Genomic DNA, 11,501 nt, shown 5'->3' on the forward strand with positions numbered 1-11,501 from the left:
AGGAAAATAATATAGTAGACGGAAAACGAAAAAAATATACCTATGTATTTACAAAATTACATAAAATACATGGCAAATCCACGTGCTTCTATGTGTAACTTCCGTTTTACCCATAGTTCATCTCACAAAAAAGGAAGTTGTCCTTTCTCTTGAATCTGTGATCGGGATTGAACGGTATGTTACATTCGTTCAATCTATTAATGTATTTCATTGTTTATTAAGCATCGTCGTAATATTTAATAATTTACATCTAAAGAACATCATCTAATATTTATTTTGTAATTTCTTTTCTAATAAATTTCAGTTAGTAACCCGAGAAAATGTCTGATACTGAAAGGTAGGTACACGTTTATTCCTGTTTTACCTCCATTTTCCTCATGCTATAAATGTTAATACTTCGTTTATTTGAATTTTTTATGCTTTTATTTGGCTTGAAAATACTTTTAGTACTACATTTACTCACTTAAAGGCTGACTAAAAGACTATAAATAGCTAAAACGAATTTTATATAATTATTACATATTGATCTTTGTCATAACCAACCTATAATTATGAATTACTCTTTACAGGGAAGATGCCCCAGCTCCTGCTGGCTCGCTCGACTTATACTCTGCCTTGCAGGAGATTTTAAAGACCTCTCTCATTCACGATGGCTTAGAAAGAGGACTCAGCCAGTGTTGTAAAGCACTAGACAAGTATGTTTTAGTTTTCTTCCTAGTCTAAATATTTGTGATGACTAAATTAAGATTCCATGGTATTTAATTGCGAAAATAATGATACATGCGTCAACATTCTTTCAACATTTTTTGTTATTTAAAATTATTTTCTTCAGTTTCTATTGCTAGATCGATGTGTGTGTGAGTGCTTCGCGTATACTATTAAAGTGTTACGCTATAGTTTCTATGTCTGTAAACTATTTTTGTTTCCTCCCATCTAGACGAAAAGCCCATTTGTGTATCTTGGCAAACAGTGTAGATGAACCCAGCTATACTAAACTAGTCGAAGCTCTCTGCACTGAACATGGTATCAACCTCCTCAAAGTAAGAGCAATTATTTGTTTATTTGGTTTTAAAATTGATTTTAAAAATGTCTGATGAGTTTTTTTTTCTCTAATTGTGTCAGTTTTTTTGAGAGTAAAACCTGATGGATTTGTATAAAAACTTCAGGTTAAATTTTAGTTTGGTGTGTATGCATGGAAATATATATACACACGTCCGAGCCTGTCATGGCCAACCAACCCGTTGGAATGTAACTACTTTTTGGAAAATTCTCCCAGTTAACCAGTTTAAATATGAAAATTTAATTTACCAATTTCTCTAATTGAATTGACTATGGAAACGGCTGTAGAGATAAGAATTTCATATATTGATTTAACTATCTTTGAATAAACTGCTCCATTTTCTTTTTCTCATTCATAAATAATTTAAACACCCATATCCATCATTGCAAAACTAACGTATTTAGCTTTTCACGGAACACTGGTAAAAACTGGAGGACTACGATGCAAACATCCCTAAAAGGATTATAGGTCCTTTGCATAATTATATATATGTGTGTATATATATATATATATAGCTGATATTTGCTTTTAACTTGTGATTCTATGTGTTAAACAATTGGTTTGTAATATTTAATACCCCCCACCCTACCATAGCTGATATTAGTACTGCAATTACCTGTCCAGCCATAAATTTCTAATTGTTAAATTGCCTATACAAACTCACATTCTTTGTATTTTAAAGAGATGTCTACTATCGTCATCATAATACTTCCGCTTGGCATGTTATAGTATATCGCCCTCGTAATTAGAACTCGTCTGTCATTGACAAATTTTTCTCACTAATCCGACGGTGAAGAAATACTTTATCAAAAATTGTCATGCAAGTTAATTAAGGAGTAACTTACATTACCTGCAACAGATGTAAATTTATTCCAAATAACTTTTGTGATACGTTTCTTACTATTTGTTTTATGAGGTGGGCAAGTTACCTCCCTCACTTAAACCGGCTACCTTCGATTAATAACTGGTATGCGATTTCATAATTCTTATGGATGTTTATTCAGCAAGATGATGATGATGATGAATGCAACACATCTTGTGAAAGGTTATACCTCCGTATAAGTAATGTTCCTTCCAAGGTGAAAGAATTGTTGAGTATGATGATAATAAACGCTCCCTCTTTCTCAACCTCAAGTAAATTGTCATGGCTTTGTGCTGGGCAAACATTTTCTGCTTATAATAGCCTCGTGAAGATGAAAAATTACTGTTATGTTACTGGTTGTTAGACCATGCTAGTTGCATATAGCTTCTGTTAATGTTTCGTTTTCAGTTTGCACATGTTCAAATTTCTGCAATAATCTGGCTAGGTGTATACAACCCGAAGCCCGTTGTGTGTCTGCAGGTGCTCTTGTCTAGTGGAAGTCATGGTTATAAATGAGCAATGTTACACAAGACAAGGTTATTCCAGCTGATTATGGGAATGTAACCTTAACTGGAAACTGCTGTGGGGTTGCAACAGGAAGAACATCCAGTTTTAGAAAATACTTCAGATATTCCATCTAACCCATGCAAGCATTGTAAGATGAACGTTTAATAAAGATTGGCTTCTCATTGGGGTTTTTTTGTCTTACATTTATATGTGAACCGTTTTTATTTTTACTAGTCATTGAATTTTATGTAATAAAATGTTTGTTTCACCCTTACTCAAGTGATTGATACTGGTTTCTGTTGCTTCAAATATTCCCATTATTGGTGATAACTTGGCGGGGTGTTTCTTAACTATTACTGTAGTGTTGGATATGATGACGATAAATGCTCCCTCTACTGAATATAGAATGAGGATTGCAGTGTCTGACCCAATTGTTGTTGAAAATGGTACAAAATGCTTGGAAGTTTGCTTAGCTTCAGGTCAGACCTGATTGATTTGACTTATAAATCAAAGATGGGTACTACTATAGCGTGTGATCTACAGTAGTATCAGTGAAATGGGTTAGTCTGTATGCTAAAGTATAAATGGCCAGGTAGATCAAGTGGTACCCAAGATGTTTGAACTGTAACTCTGGAACCTTATTAGAATTAAGAATTTAATTTTATAGTCAAAGATATTTGCATGATCTCTCACTATCAAGTAATTTCTACAATGGCCCCCAGACTTGATTGATGATTTTTGGGGTGATACTTTGAAAGGTAGAAATTATAAGGTGACATGTTGGGTTTGTTGCTAGCTTCCCATCCTGTGTTTGCTTGCATCCCTATAACTTAGCGTTTTTGGCAAAAATAACCAATAGAATAGACCTTTTAGCATTCACACTATCTGTCAAAAGAAATGCTTATTTATTTACACTATTGTGAATTACTTGTGCATTATTTTGTAGTTTGAGATTTTGATGAATTAACTATTAATTTTTAGAATAATATTGTAGGCCTGGCCAGTTTGAACATAAAGCAAGTAGAATATTTTGGCAATGTATGACTGGTTTAAATGCAAAAGGGTTAAAGATAACACTGTCTTCAGCAGTTTTTGGGTAACTAATTGGCAGCAACTTACTTTGATACGTTCAGCATTTCCATTTTTGGAGATTCTCTACCTTGGTTGTTTTGCTTATTTTTAAAAATCTTTTATACAATTGTATAAATCATGTGTTGGATATGATGCTCTCTTTAATGATGTATAATGTGGATTGCGATATCTGATCCAACATAGAAAGTATTTTTGTTTGTGTGGTTGGGGTTGTTTAGCCCATGGTCAGTCTTCATTAAGTAAATCCACGATCAGAAATGCCCTGTTACTTTCGTTTGTGTTTTTTTATTGTATATGTGACTATTGTATTCTTACAGTAGTAGGATGGGATTTAAAGAAAGTTTTCCTATCCTTAGCAGGTCAAGCAACTACAGAACCTCTACCATCGAGTTACATGGTTTTGTGTACTATCTATAGATAGAGGTACTAGAATTTCCCAATTTGGTGAAGTTTAAGGCCCAGTTGAGCTAATTGTAGAGTAACAAAATCACTCATTTAGATGTATCTATTTCATTACATTTACATGAAGTTTATCTAAATTTTCTTTGAATCTGTTACAAAAAATATTTGTCCCAACATGTAGGTTTTTTTTTTTTTTTTTTTTTTTTTTTTTTCTTCCCCTGATATGTAACAATGTTCTTGGTTGAAGGGTTGTTTTATACTATGTAATATGGTTGGATATGATGAAGCTAAATGCTCCCTCTTCTGAAATATCTATTGAGGATTGCAATAACTGACCCAACTGTATTTTGTTACCCCCAAGTTTTCAACCATGAAGTGAAGCATTTAAATATGTCACAGGGTGAAAAATATTATTTTGCTTAGTGGAAAATGTGGAGAGATTCTCTTTTGCAAAAGAGATAATCTCACTGCAACACAGTTTTGTCTCTCAAATATTGCTTTCTTCTTGAACATAATTTATTCCATTCAGTGAATTTTTCACAAAGACAATGGTAGTTACACAAGGTATCTGAATATTGGGACAGGCTAGTTGCTAGATGTTGGCTCCACTAACATTTTGTCTCCATATCTGATCCAGCATAGAAAGTATTTTTGTTTGTGTGGTTGGGGCTGTTTAACCCATGGTCAGTCTTCATTAAGTAAATCCACGATCAGAAATGCCCTGTTACTTTCGTTTGTGTCTTTTTATTGTATATGTGACTAATGTATTCTTACAGTAGTAGGATGGGATTTAAAGAAAGTTTTCCTATCCTTAGCAGGTCAAGCAACTACAGAACCTCTACCATCGAGTTACATGGTTTTGTGTACTATCTATAGATAGAGGTACTAGAATTTCCCAATTTGGTGAAGTTTAAGGCCCAGTTGAGCTAATTGTAGAGTAACAAAATCACTCATTTTGATGTATCTATTTCATTACATTTACATGAAGTTTATCTAAATTTTCTTTGAATCTGTTACAAAAAATATTTGTCCCAACATGTGGGTTTTTTTTTTTTTTTTTTTTTTTTTCCTTCCCCTGATATGTAACAATGTTCTTGGTTGAAGGGTTGTTTTATACTATGTAATATGGTTGGATATGATGAAGCTAAATGCTCCCTCTTCTGAAATATCTATTGAGGATTGCAATAACTGACCCAACTGTATTTTGTTACCCCCAAGTTTTCAACCATGAAGTAAAGCATTAAAATATGTCACAGGGTGAAAAATATTATTTTGCTTAGTGGAAAATGTGGAGAGATTCTCTTTTGCAAAAGAGATAATCTCACTGCAACACAGTTTTGTCTCTCAAATATTGCTTTCTTCTTGAACATAATTTATTCCATTCAGTGAATTTTTCACTAAGACAATGGTAGTTACACAAGGTATCTGAATATTGGGACAGGCTAGTTGCTAGATGTTGGCTCCACTAACATTTTGTCTCCATATCTGATCCAGCATAGAAAGTATTTTTGTTTGTGTGGTTGGGGCTGTTTAGCCCATGGTCAGTCTTCATTAAGTAAATCCACGATCAGAAATGCCCTGTTACTTTCGTTTGTGTCTTTTTATTGTATATGTGACTAATGTATTCTTACAGTAGTAGGATGGGATTTAAAGAAGGTTTTGCTATCCTTAGCAGGTCAAGCAACTACAGAACCTCTACCATCGAGTTACATGGTTTTGTATAGATAGTTGTACTATCTATAGATAGAGGTACTAGAATTTCCCAATTTGGTGAAGTTTAAGGCCCAGTTGAGCTAATTGTAGAGTAACAAAATCACTTTAGATGTATCTATTTCATTACATTTACATAAAGTTTATCTAAATTTTCTTTGAATATGTTACAAAAATTATGTTCTAACATGTACAGTTTTTTTTTTTTTTTTTTTTTCCCCTGATATGTAACATTGTTCATGGTTGAAGGATTGTTTTATACTATGTAATATGGTTGGATATGATGAAGCTAAATGCTCCCTCTTCTGAAATATCTATTGAGGATTGCAATAACTGACCCAACTGTATTTTGTTACCCCCAAGTTTTCAACCATGAAGTGAAGCATTTAAATATGTCACAGGGTGAAAAATATTATTTTGCTTAGTGGAAAATGTGGAGAGATTCTCTTTTGCAAAATAGATAATCTCACTGCAACACAGTTTTGTCTCTCAAATATTGCTTTCTTCTTGAACATAATTTATTCCATTCAGTGAATTTTACACAAGGTATCTGAATATTGGGGCAGGCTAGTAGCTAGATGTTGGCTCCACTAACATTTTGTCTTCATTTTCATCACTGGAAACTTTTTACTTAATTCACATGGCCTCAATCTAAAACATATATAGATAGGGTGAGATTCAGCTGAAGTTTCTAGTAAGTTATGCTTTGTTTTCATACATGTGTTGTGTCTGAAGTACTTGAATAATCCAATCTGGTGATATTAGTGATCATTAGGTCTAACCTAGCTAAAACATGCCGTCCTTATATTTTACTCCTTATTTCTATATAGGTTCACTTACTTGCCTCCTCCTGTTTGGTAATGTTCTGGTTGTAATATTTTAAACTATGGAGTTGTTTGGGTGGGATGAAAGATGCTCTCTTTACTGAAATACTTTTTGAGGGTTATAGTAACTAGCCCAGTTGATGCGAAGAAGTGTACAAAATTGGTATTGCCTGTAGAAACAGTAAGACTGATATTTAAACCGTTATTCAGCTTAAGTGAAATGTAATGCTTATTCATAATTTCGAGAATATGATATTGTGATTGTTTAAAATGACATTGTAAGGTGGGTGAGATAAGCACGATCTTGTCAGTTTGAACATAAAACAGAATATTTGGGCTGGAAATAGGTTTAAATGCTAAAAGATTCAATCAAAATTGACTTTTGTGAAAATAGTTGTTTACTAATTTTTTGAACTTTGCTAATTTTATAGATATTAACACATTGAAATTTTGTCTTTCTTTTTAGGTTGAAGACAGCAAGAAATTAGGCGAATGGGCTGGTCTTCGTCGTATTGATGTTGAAGGTAAAGCCAGAAAAGTGAATGGATGTGGCTGTGTTGTTGTAAAGGTAATGCAATCTATTCTAACAAATATATTGACCCTCTTTTGGAAATTTCTTTTAAATACTGTTTTATAAGCAGTGGCTTCATGGGTTATGAAGTTTCAAGGAGGTGTTGGATAGATAACTAGGTATTTTTATTTGAAACACTGATCTATTTGCAACCCCAGAGTCCTGTGGTTGTGAAGTGAACTCCTTGACCTGAAAGCCATGATTTTGTTCATTTTAATTGAGAGAGGGAAAATTTGTTTCTCTTACTTTAGAGAATTGAATTTTAGTGAAGAATTGCCTTTGATGTCATGATTGAAATAGTTTGCCCAAAAATAATTGAAAGATGATTTTAGAAAGTAAATGAATTTCCTGGAATTCATCAGTTATTAGATATTGAGTTGCTTTTATTGTTTTGTATATAGTCTTGATAAGAATATGTAATGTTGATTTCAAATTTTGCACAAAGCCAGCAATTTCGGAGGAGGGGTGAGTGAATTACATTGACGCTCAGTACTCAACTGGTACTTATTTTACCAACTCTGAAAATATGAGAGGCAAAGTTGATCTTGGTGAAATTTCAACTCAATGTGGAGATGGATGAAATGCTACCAAGCATTTTGTCCAGCATGCTAACAGTTCTGCCAGCTCGCCTCTTTGTTGGTTATGTAATGTTGAAAGAAGTGAAGTACTTGAAATATACAAAGATACGACTTCCTTGCAGGTTAAATCTGCAATACTGTCTTAACATTACTCATCCAATTGTTGAGTATTTTAGCTCCCTCTGACCTTAGGTTCTTGTATTGTGAATTGAACAAAAGACTAGTGACTCTTGGTTAAATACTTTATTCTTGAACATACTATGACTTATTTTCTATTGCATAAGCATAAAGCAAGTCCTATTTAACATATGAACAAGGCAGAATTTAACATGTTGGGAGTTGTGAATAACTTCTTGTAACTTCAGTTTTCTTCTGGCCCTTGAGGAAGGTACAGCCTAAATACTAATATTGTCAAGAGGTAGGTATGATGGATATGTGCTGGCTCTTAAAACTTGTAGCATAGTGATATCTCCTTAAAACAACACATTGCTTTGAAGACGTTGATAGTTGGCAATATGTAATGTGTATTTGAAGTACTGAGCTTTTACTAGAAAGTAATAACGCTACATAGCAGAAGTAAAGTTTACAATAGACGGATATTTGTCCTCATCTTGTTTGTTGTTAACACGTTTCGGCTTATATACCCTCCAACCTTCATCAGGTATCTTGGGGGAATTTCGAATCTGCGTTCTCATTCCTAAGGTATTTTTCGATGTTATTATTCAGGTTACTGCCTGGAATCAAACTTCGGAATCTTGGGGTTGGTAGCCCGCACTCTAAACTGCTACGCCATATGCCCGTGGGAAATTATGGAGTGAATTTTAGTGCTTATAAGTCTGATATTTTCCTATCCTTCCTTAATACCGGTTCCCATATGCAACTCATATCTGCTTAGGAGGTTGTTGTGTCTTAGCATATGTGCTGCTGTATTTTAGTTTTCATATTTTCCAGTGGTGTTCTCTTTTTAACTTCATCCCACAGGAGGAGGTGATCTCCATTTTTCCATACATGATCAGCTGTACCCGATTTATCAATATCTCCTCATGTCAGCTTTGCCATGTTCATCTACCCTTATTGAGGGGGCAGCATGTTTCGACTTTGTATAACCTACCACAGCTGCATAGCATGGAGTAATCCTTTTTTGATCATATTCTCTTCTATCGGTGGTTTTACTCTGAGATATTTGCAATGTGTTGTATTACTCTTGAATACTGTCCTGATGTCATTGGGACCACGCATCTTTTCGGAGAGGCCTTTCACATAGGGTGGCCAGACTGTAGACAGTTTATTGGTTTCATCCCCTCTTCATAATTGGAGTGGATAGTATGCTTTTGGGGTAGTTGCTGCTTGATAGATTATTGAGCTCGACCGTTTCTTTGTGGTATCACGATCGCTATTTATATTCTTTGCATGATGTTTTAGGCACTGAGTGATCCCTCTCTTTACACTGTATGGATGGTGGGAATTGAAGTTGAGGTATTGTCCAAGGAAAGTCGGGCTTGCGGTATACAGATGTCCTGAATCCATGCTTGGTGCATGTTATCAATACGTCTAGGAATGCTAGCTGATTGTCTTTTTCCTTTTCCATTGTGAACTGTGTGGATGGCTTCATTGAGTTCACATAATCTAACAGCACTTGGACATCTTCCTGGTTGGGCCAGAGTATAAAGGTGTCATCAACATATATTACAGTCTTAGGATTGGTTTTAGTGGTGTTGATCCTGAAGCTGCATTATCAAAGTATTCCATCATCATCATCATTTAACGTCCGCTTTCCATGCTAGCATATATATATATATATATTGGCTATTATCGGTGATAATGGCGAACCCATAGCTAAACCCTCTGCTGTCGATATATATCAGTGTCCATACTGAAGTAGGTAGTTTCTACACAGAAGGTCAACATTTCCATCAAGTTTCTTATTGGTATACAAGTGCGTTCTTTTAGATGGGTGTCTGTCACTAGTTTTTCTTGAATCACCGATAGTGCTTCACCAGATGGTGAGTCTAGATTCAATGGGGGTATCCTTGATGAATTCTGTCTGAATAATATCTTTTAATATAATCTTAAATAATATCTATTTCTGCCTCCATCGCCACTTGTCTTTTATTTTCCCCTTCTATAGTTGGTTAAGTAAATCCTTCCCAGTAATGCTACTTTAGTTGTGTTTGTACCATTAGTAACTTTAATTAAATATACCCAATCTTCTTGTAAGCATGTATATTATTATTTCTCAACAAAATATCTTGTACCTTGTGTTACCATTAATTTGCGTTAATATCCGTATTTTAATATATCACAAGGCTATGCTGTTTTATTTATTATATTTACATTCTTCGCTTCAAATCAGTATGTTCTTAAATTTTTTTCCTTAAAGAGAAATTATTATATACGATGGATTCTCTGAATTTTCTCCCTTGTTTAGCTTATAGCTTTTGTTTACTAATTTTACTGTGATCCATTTAGCTGTTCCCTATTTTAATCTAATTTAAACCTTTAGTATAGCATTTACAGCCTCCCTCCTATAATAACTCTATGTAAATAAGCTTTCTTGTTTCTAATGGTCACTTACTTGGCCATATAATATAACTCATACGTAACCGTATCATTTCACATTTGTCTTGCTTCTATATGTTGGTTCCCTGACGATGAATATATGTGCAATTCCACCACCTCTTACTTCTTTGGAGTAGAGTGCACATATATTTTGAAACATATGTAGGAATTAAAGGAACCTTTGTTTATATGCGTATAATGTACATAATTCCCCATCTCTTAAATATAAGACTGGAAGAAGCAAAGTTGTCTCACAATTGACTTGGATAAATGAAATTATCTGTGTGTGTTAGAAAAAATGTAGGACAAAGTATAATTTGCAGCTTGGTGTAAATTTTGTATGCTATATCATCTTATTGCTCAGCAGGTATGACTATTTTGTTCTTTAAAGTTAAATTCTTGGTATTTCTTTTATTTCAGGACTATGGAAAAGAATCACAAGCACTTGATGTTTTGAATGAATATTTCAAGTCCAAGAAATAACTGCGTATAGCATTCTGTGAGCATATGCTATGTTAATAAAGTGTTTGTAAAACAGACTTTCACTGTATTTGTTTCAGTTTGGCTTGGTATTTCAAATGTCTTGATAAATACTTACGGTGGCAAAATATTCAAATCACCATAAAATACTTGTCAGATCTGAGCTACATGTTGAATGTGGCAGTACAGCAGCAGGGTCACTAGCTTAATTGCTGGAATGATAGCAGCTGTGTGTAAGGAGCATAAAATACTAGAATAGTATAGTTCTGGTCTTGGGTGCTTTTGCTTCTATTCAGTATAGCAGGCTGTATTCAATTGACCAGTTTTGTCTAATATTACCATCTGAAGAAAAATACCTGATTTTTTATGACTAGTTCCCGCTTTGAGTCTTCTTATTGCAAATTCCACTTGCTAGATATCTTCTGGGATATAGCCTAGTCAATCAGGTTGTCCATAAGGGAGTCCTACCCAACTGGTGTAGCAGTACCATAATCAACAGCTACAAAGGTTAAGGTGATGTCTTACACAAATAATTATAGAAGTATCAAACTGCTGGACTGGGTAACGAAAGTTAGAGAAGACTATAGTGCAAATAATTGGGAGAACCTAGATGAGATGTTGGGTTTTGTACCTTGGAGAACATGCTACCTTCCTTGTAAGGCAACTGCAGAAATATTTGGCCAAAAAATTAAACCTCTACTCCTTTATTTGGTGGTCAATGCAGAGGCTAGAGATAGAGTGGTTAGTGTAAGGTGAAGGTTGGTAGCAAGTGTAGCAATGAATTCAGTGTTGGGGGGGGGGGGGCTCTTGTTTGCCATAGACTTCCAGGCCATAGCAGGAATTCAAGACTGGGAAC

At 34.4% G+C, this 11,501-nt stretch overlaps 1 protein-coding gene across 1 annotated transcript; it reads left to right on the top strand.

Annotated features, from left to right (window-relative positions):
- The first annotated feature begins 48 nt into the window (after window positions 1-48).
- On the top strand, window positions 49-10,704 carry LOC106874713 (small ribosomal subunit protein eS12). The gene is made up of 6 exons (XM_014922540.3): window positions 49-174; window positions 305-337; window positions 570-695; window positions 938-1,040; window positions 6,924-7,025; window positions 10,586-10,704. Exons 2-6 carry the CDS (start codon window positions 321-323, stop codon window positions 10,646-10,648), a joined length of 411 nt encoding a protein of 136 aa, XP_014778026.1. The 5' UTR covers window positions 49-174; window positions 305-320; the 3' UTR covers window positions 10,649-10,704.
- The last annotated feature ends 797 nt before the right edge of the window (window positions 10,705-11,501 follow it).

This window comes from Octopus bimaculoides, chromosome 4, assembly GCF_046866305.1.
Source record: "Octopus bimaculoides isolate indiv1 chromosome 4, ASM4686630v1, whole genome shotgun sequence".
Taxonomy (NCBI): domain Eukaryota; kingdom Metazoa; phylum Mollusca; class Cephalopoda; order Octopoda; family Octopodidae; genus Octopus; species Octopus bimaculoides.